At 35.8% G+C, this 23,253-nt stretch overlaps 1 protein-coding gene across 4 annotated transcripts in view; it reads right to left on the bottom strand.

Moving 5' to 3' along the window:
* LOC100378801 (galectin-8-like) overlaps positions 1-23,253 on the bottom strand; it is a 44,221-nt gene that overhangs the window by 6,052 nt on the left and 14,916 nt on the right. For 3 of the 4 annotated variants that reach the window (XR_014931595.1, XM_002731543.4, XM_085507874.1), the window contains exons 1-7: positions 17,195-17,434; positions 9,383-9,471; positions 7,814-8,024; positions 4,024-4,146; positions 3,754-3,810; positions 2,810-2,898; positions 2,137-2,347 (exon numbers count right to left, since the gene is read on the bottom strand). Coding sequence is in view for 2 of the 4 variants with exons in the window: in XM_002731543.4 (XP_002731589.1) it covers positions 2,137-2,347; positions 2,810-2,898; positions 3,754-3,810; positions 4,024-4,146; positions 7,814-8,024; positions 9,383-9,471; positions 17,195-17,329 (915 nt within the window). In the remaining 2 variants the exon portion in view is untranslated. Of the gene's footprint in view, positions 1-2,136; positions 2,348-2,809; positions 2,899-3,753; positions 3,811-4,023; positions 4,147-7,813; positions 8,025-9,382; positions 9,472-17,194; positions 17,435-23,253 lie in introns of those variants that run through there. The other variant, XR_014931596.1, reaches the window with a different exon arrangement.

The raw sequence follows: 23,253 nt of genomic DNA, 5'->3' as shown, positions 1-23,253 counted from the left end.
AAGTTGGACGTGGCGGGTTTATTTGTCACACTTTTAATGAATAAATTATTTATTCACGTATGCAAACGCCCTTATTTGAAATCTCATCAATCGGCGCATCGCTAATCGAGTCTCACAAATCCTGTTTGGATAAAATCAAATCCTTCAATTAATTCTCAGTTCTATATTTTCTTGAATATACCCACACAATGAGCGTAAATTGCATCATGTTCTCAAAGCTTTCAGGTTGCAACCTCGACAAACGCATAGCAGCAATTTCTCGTTTATGTCTACAGTAACCCCAGCCAAAGCGGAAGGTCGTTCGACATGTATTTTGATGGTCGTTTTGTTTCAATTTGAATACGTTTATACAGAATTTTAGGGGTTGACCAGGTACACGCAAGTTCCATAAACATATACGACAGTTTTCACCAGGAGATATATTGATAGTTTTTTCCAGCAATTCGTTCCTAGTAAAAAGTAGTAACTAGTAAATTTGTCAAGATTCGTTATTTCAGAGTGTGCATTTCCACTGCGATCTCGTCAACATTTCACTCAACATTTTATCAGTTTTTTTGTTTTGAAAGTATCGCACGCCAAATCCATTGCTGATCAAGGTGGCAGTGAATGATATTTCACCCTAACAACGAAATAAAATGTAGTTTCAATGTGTGTTATCTGTTTACACTTTAATTTATTAATTTTTCATGTGGGTAAATTTGTTACTGTTTATAAACCAATCATTCGAGCTTCGAAAATCAGGTTTAATTTTCTAGACTCCTATTTCTAATATTCATTCATATTTTAATTCATTTTCTTTGCTCTACAAATATAAAACATGCAGCCTGTTAGCAATGAACAATATGTATAGTATAGTATCAAAACAACCAGACTTGCTGTTTTCAACAAGAATTGAAAATATCACTACAAATGACAAAAATAATGTAGTACCTATTTATGTAATATCAAAGCAATTGGACGGTTTCCAACAAGAAAAAAATCACAAAAATATTCATCACAATTAGAGAATTGAATATTTCACAAGAAATGAACAAATCTGAGAGAGGTCCACATGTAGTAGCTATATGTATAATTGGACTTGTGGTTGTTAACAAAAAGTCGAAAATATCACTTTTTACTAAAAATTACAAAATATTCATCAAAATTAGAGATTTAAAGATACCATTACAAAATAAACAAATTTGAGAGAGTTCCACATGTAGTACCTATATATGTAATATCAAAGCAATTGGACTTGCGGTTTTCAACAAGAAGTCGAAAATATCACTTTTTACCAACAATTTCAAAAATATTCATCAAATTTAGAGAATTAAAGATATCATAACAAAATGAACAAATCTAAGAGAGGTCCACATGTAGTACCTATATATGTAATATCAAAGCAATTGGACTTGCGGTTTTCAACAGGAAGTTGAAAATATAACTTTTTACTAAACATAACAAAAATATTCATCAAAATTAGAGAATTGAAGTTATCATCATGAAATGAACAAATCTGAGAGAGGTCTACCCAAGGTATACACCAAGTATTAAAGCATTCGGGCTTGTAGTTTTCAAGAAGAAGTCGAAAAGGTAAAATATTGACACGGACGACGACGACGACAGACAAATACTCATATGATAAGCTCCGCTTGACAAAGTCGACAGTGGAGCTAAAAATATGTGTGGTAATCATTACTTTTGAAAAATGACGGATCAGTTTATTTAATTAAATTTTTGGTAGGATAAACTGAAATATTGAAGAATAGTTGAAAAGAGTCTGACGTGGTCATAAAACTAATCTTACATCACAACCAATCTATATCAATTATGAATCGATCTATTTTGTTCTTTACCAATAGTAAGTATTTATAATTATTTGTTAAAGAGTCAAAATTCAAAGTTAATAACCTAGTCATATAACTATTATTTAAATTGATGAATTTAAGGGCAAACAGTCTATACATATATTTTATCAAATCTATGTTTTATTTTAAACTGTCTAATTTTTTGAATACGTTTAAACCTATTTCAAGTTTCATTTTGGTGTTTTTTAATTAAAATTAACCTTGATTTACTACTAAAATTGTTTTAATTTGTTGATTTTTATTTATTTAAATTGTGCCATTGACATTCAAATATGAGATATATCTCTACCTTGAACTCGTCCTTGTCAGCCAGAATCATTATTTCAAAGTTATGACCATGTGCGAATGGCTGGTAAGGCACACCATTTTCCTCGGCACCCCACTTATCGTTTGTCAGCGTATTCCTAACAATATGCCCAAGCTTTACTCGGATTGCAAGGTGGAATGCAATGTCTGCACGTGGTTTAGTACTGGTACCAATTTGAAAGTTAATACCAAACCTGGGAAAACAATTGGGTTACTTGATTACAATGATATAACACAAAGCAAGCAAACATACAGATGAACACACATCGTAACACATTTTTCGAATGTAAATTACTCATTCCATTTGTGCAACTGTGTTACGATCGCCACAGTTTCAAAATTAATAGCTGTCAGAACTGTTCATAAAACACGGAACTGGAGCTGCGTGAATCACAAATTATTTTTATAAGTAAATTTTAAAGGTTGATATACAGGATACCTATCTTTACCTATTCCTAATCCGAGTGCCAAGTCACAGTGAATTAAATTAAATTTTAAGTTGAATTTTAGCTAGACACATCAAATACCATCCCTGTGTACGATATGACACATATCGGGTCTGGACCCGCGTTTTGATGACAATCTACAGGCAGAATACAGGCACGTCAAGACATGTGCATGATATACATGTAAACGCGTTAAAAGTTGTAATGTACCTGTCGGCCTTTGGGGGGATAGTTCCATATATGATTACCATTTTTCCAGGACTCAGACATCCAGGGATGTGACCAAGGAAAGGAATGCTCTGTGGAAAATAATACATAAATCTATATTATTGACAACTATGCATCATAATTCATTTGTCACAGATGTCCAACAGGAATGAAACTGTAACATTGTGTCTCAAATTGTCAAGATGTATATTTGCTAATTTGTTGCTGTAAATTCCTAGTACATTCAGATCACATATTTGCATGAAATTGCCACAATTGAGATCGAGACGTTAATTAAACAATGTTTAGACTCAATAATTGGAAAATAGAAACTAGCATTCTTTAAAACAAATTGGCCGTCATTTGATCATTTTTAACCCAATCTGAAATTGAAGGTACCATTATGTATTTACTGCGTTTAAATTAAATCTAGCTATGATTGGAATCCGGTTCTGAATATGATTTAATACATTTTCGGCCTTATTATGGCTTTGTTCATCTTGTATCGGACCATAAGTTAAATGCGCGTGCATATGACAGATATTAGTTATGTATGAAGATTATAAGATATATGGATTTGGAGCTATATTCTTTAAAACAAAATGCCCGCTAGTCGGACATTTCGAATTAAAATCGAAAAATAAAATGACGTGCATGAAGGTTTAATCAAGTCCAATGCATGTACCAAGTGTGAACCGAATCCATCCATGCACGAGCTAGTGAGAGCCTATGTACACTGACTTACGGTAGTTTTACAGTAAGAAGATTCACAATTATAGGAATTCGTACATGGGTGCATTGAATTCAACGTTAATTTAAACAACAATAGATAATAGTAACAATCACCGTTTCGTCCGACAAATTGGTCCATGAATCAAAACGTTAAATTACTCATTAAATGACAACACAAATATATCACTGTTTTCAGTAAAGATAAATATACTCACAGGATTGACAATGGGTACTATCGGGGCGGCAGATACGCAAGTTCCACCTGCTGCAACCTAAATAACACACCATACAAACGTTAGTTTATAATCCCTATTAAATGAAACACTGATATATAATTATGTTACGTATGTATATCAGTATTCATGATACATGTTTTGTAACTGATAGAACTAAAAAAATGCTAAGGCTAAACTTATTTTACTCTGTCATGTTAAATAAATGCTTTATATAAAATGTCATAGATTACTAATTTTTTGACAATGTACCTGTTCATCCTGGAACTTCACAGATGTGATTATGACGTCACCAATGATACCAAGATAGTCGATTTTCGTCAGAGGTCTGACACGGTGTTTGTACGTAATGTAATGCTGACTGTTGACAGCAACCTGTAAGGATGTACAGTTCAATATTTATGTCACCAATTCACCAAAAAATGTATATATGTATTTATTCACGGTACTCGTAGGCCTCTAAAACACATTATTTACCATTAAAACATGTTTTCTCGACGTTTTCACTGTGGTTTTATCGTTTGCTGATATTCACTGAACCAATATGAAACGATATGGCCATCAAATTACTTTTCGCACAAAACACAGAACAGATATCCATGAAAATGGTGATTTTGGGACCCATGGTAAAAAAAAGTCCCACAACTTTGGTTTGATTACCTATGGGGAAAAGGATTATATATAGTTATAAGCTCGGATATTATTAAGGTCGTAAGCCTTGCCGCTTGAATACTTCACGACTTCAGTGGTGATGAGTAAAGTGCACATGTCCTTCTCTATTAATGTACAAATGAATGATATATGGGATAAAAAAAAGTCGGGTGTGTGTAAAAGAAAGAGCATATCCTGCCGTATATAAATCAGAGTAGCATATTCATGAAGGAACTTTCTCCGTAAAACAAATGAAGCTGAAACAATCAGAGATCATCAACTTAGTTGATTCGTTGTATTGCTTTGCCAGTTCAAGATACCTGCCATAGAATGTTGAGATAATAAGTTCTTTTAAAAAACCCTTGACTTAGCAGCTTGGATGACAGATGTCTACAATGTTTCCCATATTCCATCCAGAGTAAGATCTAGAATAGCGAATAATTTGCATACACCATATGTAGGAGAAAAAGGGATATTACGACAAAGATTAGAGAAATTGATGATGGTCCAATATTTCTTTTGTCATATAATCTAGAAGATCAAGTGTAATTTGAATTTGTCATGCGGTATGATAGTATACAGTGTGGAAAAGTCAAAAATGTTGATAGCAGAAATTATAGACAGTAACCTAGATATCGAGTTTTCAAAAAGTTGAATTCTGCAATAACTACAATTGATTAACACGAAAATATAGCAACAGAATTTTGAAGTTTATCTTTGATGTTAAGAACTTGGAAGGTTTTTTGGTTGAGCACTTAGATGAACCTGCTATAAATCTGGCTTTATGTTTTATGTAGGTTAGGAATCCCCATAACATTCATTACTTGTCTTCCGATTACCTCGCACCAAGATGGTTACTAAATCTACTAATATTCAGTCCTCATCTGGGCCGTCTGGCGCTTGAGGCGAAACAAGAAGTTTCTATCTGGCTCTGTCAACCGCTATCCTGGGGGCAGTCTCAAGGGACAGTCTCTTACTCCTGAGCTCCTTTTCTAGTGTTCTTCTCCAGGTTTCTCATGGCCGACCTCGGTTTCTCCTCTCTTGAGGCGTCCAATATAATGATCTTCTTTAGAGAGAAGATGATGGCATGCGGCACACATGTCCCAGCCATCTCCATCGTCAGATCTACTAATCTACTAATAACTGACCAAAAAAAGTCACCGTCTGTCTGGTTGGTTATTATATATACTAATAACATACCACAATTATTCATTACCTGACTTCCAAATACCACTGAACCAGGTCGGTTATTAATTCTAGTGATAACTAACCATAAGCATGCATCGCCTATCTGCCAAATACCTCGCACCAGAATGCTTATTAAATCTAGTAATAACTGAACATAACCATTCATCACCTGTCTTCCGAATATCTTGTACCAGGATAGTTATTAAATCTAGTATTAACTGACCATAACCATTCATCACATGTCTTTCAAATATCATACATCAGGGTGGTTATTGAGTCTAGTAATAACTGAACTTAACAATTCACCACCTGTCTTTTGAATATCTTGCACCAGCATGCTTATTAAATCAAGTAATAACCGACCACAACAATTAATCACCTGTCTTCCAAATAATTTGCACCAGGATGGTTATTAAATCTAGTAATAAATGATCATTAGGCATTCATCGTCCACGTGCATACTACCCACTGGCAAAATATTAAAATACAAGATTCGAACAACTTCGGACAATAATTTTTGGAGATTTCATCTTTGACTACGGTTTCGTACTCGATTGTTCATTATATAATTAACCGATTCACATTTATGGATCCGTTATGTCCAGCCAAGAATGTCGGGCTCGGATGCACTCGAAACCTCATATAGTGGAATACGATACGAGTGTTTCAAAACTACCAAGCCACAGTCCCTCTATCAAGCCAACTGCTTCTGAGTTGATTCGTGACTGTTAGCAGGGAGAGTCTGTGATGCTGTCTTGCATGACAAACGAATCGTCCCTCAAGTTTATGAAAACAACTGTCAGGTCTATTGTATACGGATCAGCTGTGATGGAATTTGTCCACAATATGGAATGCATTTTCGTATACTTGCTAGTAAAAATCGACGCATAATTAAGTGCTGCTAATTCCGATTCATCGATGTCGAAGGTAACATTTTTATATATGTATGAGAAACTGGATCACATTGACAACTATAATGTACGGCTTTTGGCCAGAGTTATGAAAGCAGGTTATGTGACTAGTTTGATCAGAACACGGCAAAATTTACAATCCCACATCGAAACACTGGGTCAAAGTTTAATCTCAATTGTATTTTATATATTTATACTATAATTGTAGTAATAATACTTTTATCTTATTGTAATCTAATTTCACATTAAATTGATGGTGTATAACATCACCCACAACAATTGTGCCCACCTCATGGAGAAAGAATGACAAAAGTTCAAATGTCAAATGCGGAAAATTGTAGCTATGTGCATTTATATAAATTACATGTATCAAAATATTTCTTGCTTTCATTTGAATGTGTAATCTGTGTAGTGTTTCTGGAGTGCAAGAAGTCAAGTCCACCAGGGATGTACTTGGGCGATTTGGACATGTTTAGTGTAATACGGGGTGGCGTTTAGTCTAGGATAATGCAACATTGTTGCAATATTTTGTTTTAGCTTAATTAATTGATAAGCAATTGTTAGCAAAATAACAATCTAAATCGCAACATTGCCCAGCGGATTATTTTCGCGATGACAGTAAATCTGGTAATAACTGATTATATCTTTTTACCAGGCTAGTCGTTAAATCTAACAACCGAATGGTGTTATAGATCTCTGTTCAATAAACAGTGTAACTATATGTGGTGTAAAACAAACTTTCAATCAATTTTGATTTTTTTACAGAAAACATGGTGCTAAACTACCCGTGACTATCCTATGTTTTTATGTTGCATCCTTGTTTTCAATTCTCAAACAAATATTTGTAATTCATTTGAGTTGTATATATTAAAATATAATAATAGTTGAAAAATGAAGAAATAAAAAAATATATTTATGTTAGGAAATTACTATTTGCAAAAAAAAACACACACAATGGAATCTATTGACTGTAAATAAATTGATCTTGTCGGCCATATGTTAAGTTGTTTTCATAATTCTTTTTAGTTTTCGTCGATAAAAAAGCAAGAACAAAGCAGTTTTGTGAATAAATTCTCGTTGGTTTTTATATTCCTATGAGCTGAGAATTCAAAATACCATCGCCCGATTCGTACTGTTTCGTTGTAGCCGACCATCCCTTCGAAATCGCCGTGATCGTGTTAGGAATGGCTGTATTTGATCTTAGTTAAATTTAAAGAATCTTGAGTTACTACTAAAATTGATTTTAATTCATTGATTTTTTTAAATATTTATTCAATATGAGATATCTCTACCTTGAATTCGTCCTTGTCAGCTAGGATCATTATTTCAAAGTTTTGACCATGTATGAATGGCTGGTAAGGCACACCACTTTCTTCGGCACCCCACTTATCGTTTGTCAGCGTATTCCTAACAATATGCCCAAGCTTTACTCGGATTGCAAGGTGGAATGCAATGTCTGCACGTGGTTTAATACTGGTACCAATCTGAAAGTTTATACCAAACCTGAGAAAACAATTGGGTTACTTGATTACAATGATATAAAACAAAGAACATAAAGAAACATAGAAAAGAAACATAAAGATGAACAAACAAACAAATAATGTAGATTTCGAATGTAGATTATCATTTGTGCAACTGTGTTACTAGCTTCACAGTTTAAATTATTCAAGTCAATTTGAAGAAATATGTGTCATTGAATTAGATATTGAGGTTGCTGTACAGTATACCTACCTATTCCTAATCCGAGTGCTAAGTCACAGTGAATTACATTTTCAGCCGTTCTGAGAATTATTCGGACAGTCAGTTAGCAAAATGACTTGCAACTTTGCAAAACACTTTGGTCTTTGCCCAATCTAGACTTGTCGGCGCCACTTGAGTGACGGGCGCGTGGTTTGGGATTACTATTTCATAGGGGTTGTCTGCTTGGTGAATTGTAAGTATTATCTAGCGTGCGTTCACAGCAACCATTCTTTATTTTTTATAATTATATTGTAATTATTTTCAGTAATTTTGAAAATCACAAGTTGGATGTTGCTTAAATCTGTCAAAAAATGTCAACTCCTCGCTCATTTTAGTCAGTTGTACCTGTTACAAAAATGGACTAGACATAATAACGGTCGTTATACGTCATTTTCAAACTGCAGTTGAAAAAGTGATTCGATCAAGGAAGGCGCAGACTTTTGATTTGACAAAATCCATCAAACCATTATAATCGAGTTTTCCGTCTGTGTATTCCTGACATACTCACAGCACCAGTAATGTAAAAACAACTTTTAGTTTGGCCCAAAACTGTCGCGAAACTGCAGCGCGTCCCGCTAAGAAACTTTACTTTGAGCCTTCCCGCTAACGACGAGTTCATTAATACCTTGGGTTACTCAACACTCGGGAGTTGTTTTGTAAATTACGCTATGTCAGGTGGACTCAGATGGGTATAACAATTTAAAATAACACTTTGAATGCATATACAACATATAACCTGTCGAGTATATGGTAACCAACGCGTGTCGTTTTGAAAACAGCGTTTTACCCGCATCTTGCAAGATAATGGAATGATTCCAATTGTGGGCGTGCCAATACAACGGCGCCATCAAGTCTAGATTGGAAAAGACCCAAGTGTTTTGCAAAGTTCCAACATATATTGCTAACTGACTGTCCGAATAATTCTCAGAACGGCTGTAATTTGAGTTCTAACTAGATTAAACTGTAATTGCATTCCTATGTATGATTGCATTTTAATCGTTGTGCTGCCCAACAGATATCGGGTACGGACCGTGCTTTGGTGGAAGTTACGATAACAATGAGATGGAGAATACAGTCATACAAAGACGTATACGTGATATACGCATTAAATTGAAATGTACCTGTCGGCCTTTGGGGGGATAGTTCCATGTATGATTACCATTTTTCCAGGACTCAGACGTCCAGGGATTTGACCAAGAAAAGGAATGCTCTGTTTAAAATAATACATAAATCTATATTATTGAAAAGTATATATGAAGTGCGTCGAAGTACCATTATGTTAAAATGATTGTCATTCGACCATCATGAATCATTTCATGAAACAAATACGTGTATATATACCGATATATATGTACATTTTAGTTAGATCGGTTCAAACATGTGTTAAAAAACGGTTAGATACGTGGACTAAATATTGTATATGCATGTATAAAATGAAACAGTCAGACATAAGTAACAGGTACAGTTCTCTAATTATGGAGAATCGTTGTGTTTTTATTTTATGTCATATTTTATAAGATTAAACTATATTATATGTTATAATGAACAGATATGACTAATCATATAAATAATCAGCTTTCACATCAATTATATAATTAAATTTCGCAATGAAATTCTTTAAAAATAATGGTGTAATGTATATATTACACAAATCATGTTCAGTGTGAGAGTTATATTAATTAACTCACAGGTAAAATAATGTATTATTATTCTTATATACAAAAAATATTCAAAAGTGTTATCAACGATAAAATTACAATCGGCGTGATCAATGGGATATTTTTTATTTTCAGTTGTGCAAAAATGTACAATTTCGGTTATACTCCAGTTTTGTGTCTCAGACAAATAAATCGATTCCTAGTTATAAAAACCCACAAACTGAATTATTTATATATAATGAAAATTTTACATTATATCTCACTTAATTATAAAAAAATATTAAATAATATTTATTTGCAAATAAAGCAGTTCCTTGGTGTACAAAATTTCATCATCATCATCAGTGGAATAATTGAAACGAAATCAGGTGACTGGCTTCAAATTAAAGTATGTCCAATCAAGTTAAATTAAATTGAATTCAAACAATAATATCAAATAACAGAATAAGAAAGAAAATATTTCTCATGTTGTATTTACAAGTTAAATGTTTAAAAGTTCAGTAACATATAATGAAACAAGCCGGTAGGCTGGTTGGCGATCCGCTCCGCTCAAAAACAAGCAACATGTTGTTGGCTGTTTCCATGGTGTGACATAAACGTGAAGCTAACGTCGGTTTATAACCAATACAAAGTTCGCAAACACCATTCAGTCTTTAGAAGTCACTTAGTTTATTACTAGGACCACAGTCAGTATTCCACACAGTATTCTGCTGTTACATTTTTTATTTCCAAGCGTTTTGCGATAGGATTTTCTAGAATGAAGCGTTTCCTGTAAATGCTAGAAAGCGAAATAACGAAATGGTAAATATTTACCTAAATTACAATGTGTTGACCTTCATAATAATATACTTCATAATGCAAAACACTAGTCACGGTGAGTTATTTAAATATACGACTCCTAATCACCACAGTCCAGAATTTCAGACGGATATTAAGCAACCTAAGAGCATATCAGAAGCATTTACTCTCAAATATAAAAAAGAACTGCAGTCAAAAGTCAAGAATGCCAGCAAATAAAGAACTCTGTTCCACAATCCTTTGTGCGCGTTATTACGGACATAATTGTCAAATCTGGGTCAAATATAAGTACGCTACTATCTTGCCACAGATTGTTTAGTAGTGGAGTGTTCGGTGACCATTGAATTAGCCCGTGATTCATATTTTATGTGTATTAATTTATTCATCAATTTTCGTGACTGACAGTACTGCCCAAATTTTAGTCAAAAAAACGCAACTGGTGAAACAGAAGAGCATCGCCAGGCGATGGACGCGGGCTCTTTAGCAACGACCGCATAGAGGTCAAAATACGCGTTCTATTTTTACGCGTTAAATTTGGCTCTTCCATTTCGCCCCCTCCGGAATGTTCTACTTTCGCAGCCTAATCGCAGGTTTTTCGAAAAACGTCGAAAAAAAACAAGAATTAGTAGAAATGTTCCTGTTTTGGACGGATTATTGATAGAGAATAATGTCTTTATTCCAAAAATGCTGAAAAACCGTGAGTTGTTGCCTTAGTTATTTTTTTATTGGCGAAAAACTGCGAACTCGGCAAATTTGATTGCACAACTTCCCTTTATCATATACACCCAGCGACACCGATACCAGCTGACTGTGTACAAAACTGGTAGGAGGTAATACATTTGGGGCGAAAGTATTCAAAATTCAGTTTTTGGATGTTGCAATGGCAGTGGTGGGCCAGGATTTTTTTCCAATTAGTGACGGCACGACCTACCTGTGAAGTATGAACAAAACCAGCCGAGCTGTTGCTGGTGAAAAGTTACCCCAACTTTGGGGTCAAATTTCTCGGTAATGAAAACAGATATCAAAAATTCAAATAGTAACTTTGTGCCCACACTCAAGCTGAGTAGAATGAGCTATGTTTGAAGTGTTTTATCCCAAATTTGTAGGAGATACATTTGGCGCGAAGCTATCCAAAAATCAGTTTTTTGGCTGTTGCTATGGCAACGGTGGGCCAAAACATTTTTTCAGATTTTTCCTTATAACTAGGGTGAAAGTGTGACCTACCTGCCAAGTTTGAAAGAAATCGACCAAGCCAAAAAAATCACAGAAGAAATCATACGTGAAAACACTGGAAATGTACACACACAGACACACAAAACGACAAAAGTGATTATAAGGGCAATCCTAGCGGAGCGGATCGCCAATTATAAGGGCAATCCTAGCGGAGCGGATCGCCAACAAAAGTGATTATAAGGGCAATCCTAGCGGAGCGGATCGCCAATTATAAGGGCAATCCTAGCGGAGCGGATCGCCAACAAAAGTGATTATAAGGGCAATCCTAGCGGAGCGGATCGCCAACAAAAGTGATTATAAGGGCAATCCTAGCGGAGCGGATCGCCAACAAAAGTGATTATAAGGGCAATCCTAGCGGAGCGGATCGCCAACAAAAGTGATTATAAGGGCAATCCTAGCGGAGCGGATCACCAATAAATATCATTTGTGGTACTTGTTATAATCATTGTGTATTCGTCTGGGATTGCACGTGACATCTATAGTTTCGTATCAGTTGGAGTTTTATTGTCCTGTTATCTGTTTCCCCTTGTTTAGTAACGGTCTTGTAGTGTTTTGCAAGCCTAGATGTCATACGCTATATTCTTATTTTGTCGTTGCTTTGTATTTCATTATTTTGATATTAACAGCCTGAGATCAGGGCAGAATTCAGTGGCATTATCGATAAGTTATACGAGTCCTCCAAGAAAGTCATAAGGGACTCATCAGGGAGCAAATATTCAATTTCTTTTGGAGAATCGTCTTGTAGAATCTGAGACAGGTTTGATACATCCGAAGCAGTGGACTCCATGTCTTCCCTCCCCATTCTCAGAACACTCGGCGACCGTACATGTTTTCTGTTTAAACACATCAGTCATCAAAAGGCCTGCCAGGTCATATCTGTCTATGGGTTGGTTTCCACAGGGGACTGGTTCGTTGTGTCTGAAGTAGTATCCCGCTAGTCTATGTTTTCTGATTGTTTCCAATAGATTACCAAAGAGGTCTTTATTTGTGACATATTGACTCTAGTTGATGTTTTGTGCATGACGCAAGAAACGTGTGTATGTTCCATCAAGGTCTTTCTCCATTGCTTTGGTAAGTACAAAATTTACTCTTATAAATCCAATGGTACAAATTATTCGCCTCACGTCCTTGTGAAGGCGAGACAACTTTCTATTTGCATATAATGGAAAATGCAATCCAATCATATTTCTCTTAGTACATATCCTTGTATATATAAATATATTCTTGATATCTCTGGCATAGAACTGTGGACAATTTTTGTTTAGGTCACGCGGCGCAGTGGTTACTAAATCAACGTGCGCTCATACACTGGTTATATGTAAAAATGTTCAACCCGAGGTTGAATTCTATCATCTGACAGGTACAACAACAACATTACGATCACTGTGCCGCTCTAACACAGTTATGACAGACATAAATAGACGTAGTATATTCACGTTGCAAATTTCCTCAAACTAGTCTTGAGGATAGTGACAGTATAAATTAAAACACCAACAAATATAATAATTTTATTGACACAACATCATATCAAAGTTATACTGCATTATGGTCACTTAATACAACTATCAACAACATTAAAAATGGAATATACGTAGTTTGCGGCATTTAATAAATTGAAATTTGCATTCTTGACTAAGTTTATTCCTAAATATAAACATTAAGGAGGTAAGTTTGAGTATAGCATTTAAAAAAAACAGACAATATAATTGTTGTAAAGTATAAAAACAATCGCATGAATAAGCGTGCTCGACATAAGTGTGCTTACTGAAATTCAAAACTTTCGTGAAACTGTATATAGAAATACCCAATAATTAATTAACTGAAACGAACTATAACATCGTTAAACTCTTTCTTCATTGACACGAATGAAAGTTCCCAATATTTTTGACTCCCGTGTGCGAAGCACAAAAAGGGAGTCTTTGCAGTTAGTGTGTCTGTGTGTGTGTGTGTGTGTATGTGTGTGTGTGTACTTGGATTGCTATATGTTGCGAGGACAAAAATACAGATATATAGCTACTTCCGAGGACATACACACCTTCCGAGGACCTTTTTCATAGTCCTCGGAAAACATAATGTATATTAATAGTTAATTCGATTATTAATACGTTTTGCGTAGCTTAGGTTTAGTATCGGGGTAAGGTATGGTTCACGTTATATTAATATTAATATAATTATACCATTCCTTACCCCGATACTAAACCTAAGCTTCGCAAACATTTCTATGTTCAGTCACGGATATTCAACTCTTGTTTAATTAAACTTAATTAAAATGCAATTCTCCATTGTATTGCATTGTAATTGAGTTTAATTAAACTCCAATTAAAACGCAACCCTATATAGGAACGCGTTTTAATCGAGTTCATATCGCAACTATATTAAAAGTTAATTCAACTATATTAAAAGTTAATCCAATGAAGTCCTCGGAACATATAGCAATACAAGTATGTGTGTGTGTGTGTGTGTGTGTGTGTGTGTGTGTGTGTGCGTGTGTGTCTGTTCCATCGATATCTTAAGAACCAATGTTCGGATTTCAATGAAACTTGGTATATAGCTTGTCTGGGGCAATGCGCAGATTTGATTAGTTTTTGGTTGACATCCATGCATATTAATGAGCTCATCTGCATAATAATGTGTGAATTTTAAGCTATTTCAGTTATATCTCAAGAAGCATTAAAACGATTTTTATATAACGTGGTAAGAATGTTACTAATGATTGGCTGCTGCAATTCATTATTGTATTTTACATTTTAATTAAAATTTAGCATTTTTTATGTATTATTTTATTATTTTTTTTTTAAGTTTTTTATGCCCAATTGCACGAATACAACTAATAGGAATCGGTGAGTGGACTAATTTGCATAATGACGCGCATGCGTATTCTATTTGTTATGACCAGCAATTTATGATGGCGTCAGCCATTTTGTTATTTCCAGTGTGTTGTACAAAAACGAGGCAAGCGCTCGGGAGATGAAATGTATCAGTTTACATTATGAAAAGGTCTAAGAAATTACATGTATGATTTTTTATTATCATATAAGTAAATATATAAATAAGTAATTGAACAAATGTATAACCTCAATGACTGTGAAACGAATTACTGTGCAAGCTAGTTTACATTCACGTGTGGTGTACAATTACATTCAAGCCACGGAACATTGAACCCTGTGTGAGCCCAGTCACGAAAATAATGAATGTGAGATTCATCATCGCCAAAACCATGGCAGTGTTGTAGATTCGATTTCATGGTAAAATGTTGTGTAAATTCGTTGTACTTGTGAATCCTGATTTATCACCGTATTATTGAACGCGAGAACAAATATGGTGACCTCCAGCATCAATGTAGTTATATCAAGTCGCTGCCGTAAGGAGATATTTCCTTTGTATCACTTACCAACATTGTATTGTACTTCTTTCCTTTATTTTCCTTTACACATTTGGAAACTTGCATGGTGCACTTTCAACCCCACCTTCTCGTACGTAAAATGGGGCACATTCCCAGTAAAAATATCTATTTACACAGAGCTGACAAAATTCGCCTACATGTGTAAATTTATGTTGGGATTTGGAGAAAAAAACTCGTAAAACATACCGAATTTTGGTGTCGATTGTTGGTGGGCTGATCAGCATGTCGGATTATTTCTGAGAACGTTCTTCGTGTGGGAAATCACAAAATCATTAGCACTAAGTAAGCTGGTTTACCTTATTTTTGTGTCAGAGTACCCTGTACAAATGGCATGAATCGACATGCGATGATTACCAAAACAATTTGACAATCGGTGTCTCATTTGTTCACCGCTCCCTCAACACGGTGATTTGTTATGACGGTGGTTTGTTATGAGCGGTATTTTTTCCCAGCCCTTTTCGTCGGAAATTACGAATTCATTGGCTCTAATATATCCTAGTTTACTTTAGTTGTTTCATCCGATTATTCTGTACATTGATTTTACCACAGTCCATCATGATAGAGGGACTGTGATTTTACCTAGCAAAGGAAACAATCGGTGCTTGGCTTTGTTATATTTACACTATTGCAACATCTTATGTGGGCCCCCACAGCGTGAGCCTCGTGTTTCACTATTTTTTTCATTGAATATTACACCGCACGATATCCCTCAAATCGGAAGGCACATTTATTGCTCGAGTTACTGTTCCTATTAAGTGAAGCTGAGATAATTGCTAATTTGCATAACAATTCACTCAGTAAAAAGTTTGCTAATGCTCATAATTAAAATGGATGTAACAGTTCCAAGTTTGAATGTATTATCGTTTTGTAAAAAGTTAAATATAGTGCATAATATGGAGATCCCGTCATTTCTTTTTTTTACCATGTTTCTTTTTTATTATTTATGTACAGCCTTGCTAAATCTTGCTAAGCATTCAAAAGAGAGAATGTTTGTACCTGTTATCTATATTTTAAAATCGTCTTTTGAGTATGTTCCTCTATTCACAATTCTACAAAATGTTAACAGTCTATAGCCAAGACTGTTTGAATAATAAAAAGCAAAAAAAGAAAAATCCACTCTCAAGTGCCCACGAACCTGCATCTCTACCTTAAGATGTTATTGTTCATTTCAGTTCATTACTCATTTGTTTTGAAGTGTCAATGTGTTCAAAATTATTGGGTATTGTATCTACAATTTCACGAAAGGGTTGAATTTCAGTAAACACACTTATTTAGCTGCACATAAGTCGAGTACATTTTTCATGCGATTGGTATTACTTTTACAACAACTATATTTGTCTGTTTTTTATAATCAAACTTTACCTTTTCAATGTATTTATTTAGTACTTACTTGATTACGTGATTTGTTTATTTTATGTTATGATTTATGTACAATAGTACAAAGTGATAAATTATGAAATGCGAGATTTGATATTTACACTTTCATTAACACTTTCTAAAATAATAATAATAATAATGTTTTTACTATGCTATCAATAATGGAAAATGTTGTGATAATTAGCGCTTTTTTAATACATGTTCCTGGTAGAAACACATTTCAAAATGGAATAAACAATACCTTCGATCAAATTCAAAGTTAATTACTGTTATCATAGATGTACGAGCTCGTATCGTATGCTGAAAAGGCTCGTCTCTGGGTCTGATCGTAGTTTGTGCGCAACTGTAGCGTCATTCAAAAGACTTGATCTAAATACAATAACACATCATACACATGCACATGAGCGATATGTGCACAGGCTGGTAACGATAATGGTAGATGTTCATAATTACGTTATACTCACAGGGTTTAATGTCGGCTTGGTCGCCGCTGATTGAGGGTAACACATCTGCGGATAGGCCGCTCCCGGTGTAGGATAAGCGCCACAGCTACCACTGCCCATCGCTGGGTTCCAACCGGCAGGTGACGGATATGCCATGATTTGTAAATAATTATGTATTAATGGAATGGTCTGACCACAAACAAGATTCCAGTATATGACGTTATAGCGAATTTCCGCGGCACTTTCTCGTCACGACCACGTAGTCATAATATTCACACACACCGATTGGATGTATTCATACGCGAGATATTTAAGTAGTTCCTTAGTGTTACCTTTAAAATGAACCCAAATACTAAGAATAGTGTAGTAGTGTTAGTGTTATTACACATTGTGTGCAAATTGTAGTGTCCCTGCCTGGTAAAGACGAGGGTAATTATCCTTGTCGCACGATGTGTTCATACTTTTTGTATTCAAATACGTATGTAATATGCTCACATTTTACCTTTACAGCCGTTCTGAGAATTATTCGGACAGTCAGTTAGCAATATATGTTGGAACTTTGCAAAACACTTGGGTCTTTTCCAATCTAGACTTGATGGCGCCGTTGTATTGGCACGCCCACAATTGGAATCATTCCATTATCTTGCAAGATGCGGGTAAAACGCTGTTTTCAAAACGACACGCGTTGGTTACCATATACTCGACAGGTTATATGTTGTATATGCATTCAAAGTGTTATTTTAAATTGTTATACCCATCTGAGTCCACCTGACATAGCGTAATTTACAAAACAACTCCCGAGTGTTGAGTAACCCAAGGTATTAATGAACTCGTCGTTAGCGGGAAGGCTCAAAGTAAAGTTTCTTAGCGGGACGCGCTGCAGTTTCGCGACAGTTTTGGGCCAAACTAAAAGTTGTTTTTACATTACTGGTGCTGTGAGTATGTCAGGAATACACAGACGGAAAACTCGATTATAATGGTTTGATGGATTTTGTCAAATCAAAAGTCTGCGCCTTCCTTGATCGAATCACTTTTTCAACTGCAGTTTGAAAATGACGTATAACGACCGTTATTATGTCTAGTCCATTTTTGTAACAGGTACAACTGACTAAAATGAGCGAGGAGTTGACATTTTTTGACAGATTTAAGCAACATCCAACTTGTGATTTTCAAAATTACTGAAAATAATTACAATATAATTATAAAAAATAAAGAATGGTTGCTGTGAACGCACGCTAGATAATACTTACAATTCACCAAGCAGACAACCCCTATGAAATAGTAATCCCAAACCACGCGCCCGTCACTCAAGTGGCGCCGACAAGTCTAGATTGGGCAAAGACCAAAGTGTTTTGCAAAGTTGCAAGTCATTTTGCTAACTGACTGTCCGAATAATTCTCAGAACGGCTGTAAAATAGACAACGCAATTGTGCACGTACAGAGTATGTGAGTAGTACTCGTACGTATGTTTATTTATATCTCGCCATTTCATTATTTAATGCGGAGGGATATTCAATTCTTATGAGTGCAGTGAATGATTATGCAAAACAGTTTGTGGTATTCGAAGTGATGTCGTTTTTTTCAGTATCGGGAACTAGATTTCAAGTTGATAGGTACAAAAAGCAGTATAAAGGTTGTCACGAGGTCAATCTTTAGTTGTTTTTTTTTGTATATATCTATATAGTGGTACACAGTGCAGTCATGTATATTTGCATAACAATGGTGGCGCTATCACAGTGCAGGAGGTTGGGCCACCCCCGTATTTAAAATGAATGCGCCATTATCCAAAGTGTGGCTAGTGGCAAACCATGATTGGCTGAATTTAACTATGCGATTAGGTACACTTGGGTAGGGGTATAAAAGGCAGTCACACCTTAGCCATGTGCTTCCTTTTTTCCACTTTTTGTTTGTTTGCACAAATGAGGCAGGGTCCTGTGCTTTTGTTTCAATTCCGGAGTCTATTTGAACATTGGTTTATAAACTGTTCCTGTTCTGGGATGTAAAGTTGGCCTATTGAGTGCTGTGTAAACGAACATTCTAAGACTCTACATAAGCGCCACACCGGGAGATGTCAAGTCAACAGAAACAGTGTTCCGTGAAGTTGGACATTGAGTCGGAACTTTGCTGTATGCTGTTATCTGCAACAAAAAGGACAACTTCGTCGTGCTTCGGGTGGAAGTCAGAAGATTCGCGTAAACACAGATGGTCCAGCGCTGTGAAGGTCGGGAACTGTGAGTGCACTCGGGAAGTTACTAGGTTGGTTAAAGTTACGGGACAATTTATATTATTGTGGACCTTGTGTGCATTAATTTGGAAGCCATTTATTTGAAAGTACATTATTTCATTGTGTTTGTAATTTATCATGTATTAGTTGTTGCTAGGTGCAGCTCAATTCTTATTTATTCATTAATAATTATTTAAATATGTATTGACGTGTGACGTGTTTTATTGCTCCCCATTCCCCGTATATTCCAGTCCTTTATATATATATATATGCTGAATAAAATCACGCACACGGGAGGTAATAATCTGGCAGGTCTGACAGTTTAATAAGGTTTGTAGAAAATTCCGGAGTAGTGCAGGTGAAATTCTGTTTTGTGTGGTTGCGACCATACTGTTTCTATTCGGCCGTGTACTTTAGTGACTTGCGAGTCGCGTGTCAGACTGCTTGGCCCTTCCACACGTGACAAAGGTTGAGGTTAAAGGTTCGGGTTACAGGTTACTCCAGGTCGATAGCTTGAATTTGTTATTGGCAATCCGCTCCGCTAGGATTGCCCTTATAATCACTTTTGTCGTTTTGGGTGTGTGATTTCCAGTGTTTTCACGTATTATTTCTTCTGTGCTTTTTTGGCTTGGCCGATTTCGCTCAAACTTGGCAGGTAGGTCACACCTTCAGCCTAGTTATTAGGGAAAATCTGAAAAAAAAAATTGTTCGCGCCAAATGTATCTCTTCCTACACATTTAGGATAAAACACTTCAGACATAGCTCATTCTACTCAGCTTCAGTGTGGGCACAAAGTTACTATTTAAATTTTTGATATCTATTTTTCATTACCGAGAAATTTTATCCCAAAGTTGGGGTAACTTTTCACCAGCAATCGCTTTTTACTCTATGATTTTATCGGCTCGGCTGATTTTTTTCTTACTTGACAGATAGGTCGTACCGTCACTAATTGGAAAAAATCCTGGTCCACCACTGCCATTGCAACATACAAAAACTGATTTTTGAAAACTTTCGCCCCAAATGTATTACCTCCTACCAGTTTTGTAATAGCAGTGTTCAAATGATCATGCTTTTTATTTTGGCTACGTTGCGCACTCTGGTAAGATATCACTGATGCCGACATTGTTGCACTGTATCAACGTAATCCCAACGCAACTTCATTCTATACTGTCGCAACGCGGTTGGAAATAATAAATGTAACAGTAGAATTCGTCAAAGTAATAAACTAAGTGACTTCTAAAGACTGAATGGTTTTTGCGGAATTCGTATACGGGGCCCATTTTCATTACCGGGAAAATTGACCCCAAAGTTGGGGTAACTTTTCACCAGCAACGGCTTTTAACTCCTGTGACTTTTGCGAACTTTGTATACGGGCTCATTTAGTTAAAAACCGTCGTTAGCTTCACGTTATGTCACACCATAAAAACAGCCAAAAAACATTTTGCTTGTTTTTGAGCGGAGCGGATCGCCAACCAGCCTACCGGCTTGAAGATTAAAATATGTCAGACTGTTTTTATGTAAATGTCGTTATTTTGGCGCCTTTTGTGTGAGAATCACGAAGTGCTTCCACACAATAAAATGTTCAGTATTTGTAGTTTGTAATTTGTAATTTTAAACGATTGTGAAATGTATAAATATATTATTCATTACTTAAGAATAAATAATACAAATTTATAAAAACCTAAATACAGATTGGTATCTGGTATGTAGGTCACGTGTGCAGGGCAGAAATTGTGAATTGTAAAACGTGATGTCATTAGGGCTAAATGTTAGTTACTATAGTAACATGTAAATTAAGCCACCATTGGGGAACACTTTACCCAGGAAAACAACACCTTCAACACACCATGTGCATTATACAATTACTAAAATACCATGTCCTTGTATGGGGTGAGAATACCGCAAAAATTAGCTTGGTGTCATTATTTGAACATTGTTTAGTTGTTTGGTTTTTATTTGGAAACTAGTTTGGTTATTATTTGGTCATTATTCGGTTATTTGGTCTTTATTTAAACATTAATTTGCGCTTATTCCATTGTTATTACTGCAGCATCGTATTGCTATTGTTTCATTATTTCAACTTTATTTCTTAATTATTTCATTATTGTGTATTTGCTACAATATTATTTTGTCATTGTTTCATTATGTTACAATTGTGTCGTTATTTAAACATTATCTTGACATTCAATTGTCAAGATTCGGTTATTTTCACGTCCAAATGTCTTGACATTCGGTTCGCTTGACTTGCGATTACCTCAACATTCGATTACCTGACCTACATTAGCTGACCCCGCTATACATGTAGTGTTCAATCCATAGTCCCGGGCCGCCTCCGATAAAGCATTGCTCATGATGGCAATGTAGCCTTTGTAAAAGTTAGCGAGAATTTCTAAATGATGGCCGTTTCGTTAACACCCAGGGAACTGACTGAGGTCGTCAGAGCCTGTCGTGACGAAATATCAAACGCCGCAAAACGTGTTGTTGACACGACGCGCCCCTAACAAAATTCGCGAGAGATGACCCGACTTGATCATTAGATGATGACCAGAATGTGCCAAGAACCAAACACAAGACTGGTTACCGTGTCGTAAACTCGCGAAATTTGAAAGAACAACTAATATTCTTCAAGCTGGTATTTTTTTTTTATAGATTTTATTTTTCATTCTTTTCGCCTGTTTTTCAAGTTTAAAAAATGTGAGCTGGCTGGAGCCTTCTTCTCTTGTCTATTTCTAATACACTAGATACCAGCCGATACCCCCCCCCCCGCTCATAGGTACCGCTTATAGTTTATTATAGTTCCTGGGCTCCCTATGGTCTAAGCTGTGAAAAGTGAAAATAACAATTCGTTTCTGATGACGAGGCAGCTTGTTGGAACAGGCGCCGGCATTACTAAGGTATTACAACGAATGTGTTACAATCAGGTGCAGCCAATGGAGCTGTTCTCGGAAAAGCTGTTGATTTTTTCTATTTTTTGTAGGGGGCGGGAAATATCAGTACCCCCCCCCCCCAGTGGGCAGGGCAGATTTCTTAAAAAAATGCAAGGACAGGAAAACTTTTTTAGTGGGTAGGGTACTTACATAAAAAATATCGCAGGTTGGGCAAAACAGCCTTTAAGGCAGGGTATAATAAAAAACGCATTGGGGCAAATAACAGCAAAAATTTATTCCAGCTAAAATACAGTATTTTACTGTATATCAATTAGTCTTTTCGAGCCCAAAATAAGATAACATCTCAGACTACTACGCATTGACATGCGTGCATCGGTGTTTTTTTTATTTAATCACTCAAAAGATTTAGGAACACGAAAAAACACGCAGATATACTTTTCCCTTGTTTATTGTTTATACGTGGCGAGTATGTTTGATAGTTTATTACTTCTGTGTGAATATAATAAAATTATGTACTTTTTGGTACGGTATCACTCTTTTGGGAGGATATGGTGGCCCTGAAAAGGATCGTTTAGTTTAGTTTCGTTAGAAAACGATATGAATTTACTCGCCCATTCAAAATCAAGCGGAACCCTTTGTGTCAGCAAAATTTCCCCCTCAAAATGCAGGAAATAGCGTTTTGGAGGGTCTAGATTTCAAATTTTTGCATGCCCCCGGACCCCCTAGAGGTTGTGAGCAGATCTCGCCCCGATGTAAAATTTCGTGCCGTCCCATCTGAATTACAGATGTGCCAAAAACGTACAGCGTTGCCATAGATCTCGTCGAGTAACATTTTTTAGGGCAGAGGCATTCTCATTGGCCCAATAGAAATACGGTGTTTACTCCGATATTCGAACAAATATTGGCCAAATTAATGGTCGGTGTGCTTACTAGTAGTATCAGGGGGTAATTCTTCGGCCTAGGGGTTC

The sequence above is a fragment of the Saccoglossus kowalevskii genome, chromosome 2 (genome assembly GCF_978046115.1).
Source record: "Saccoglossus kowalevskii chromosome 2, keSacKowa6.1, whole genome shotgun sequence".
Taxonomy (NCBI): domain Eukaryota; kingdom Metazoa; phylum Hemichordata; class Enteropneusta; family Harrimaniidae; genus Saccoglossus; species Saccoglossus kowalevskii.
The sequence above is the reverse complement of the archived record's forward strand: the minus strand, read 5'-3'. Positions and strand labels throughout refer to the sequence as shown.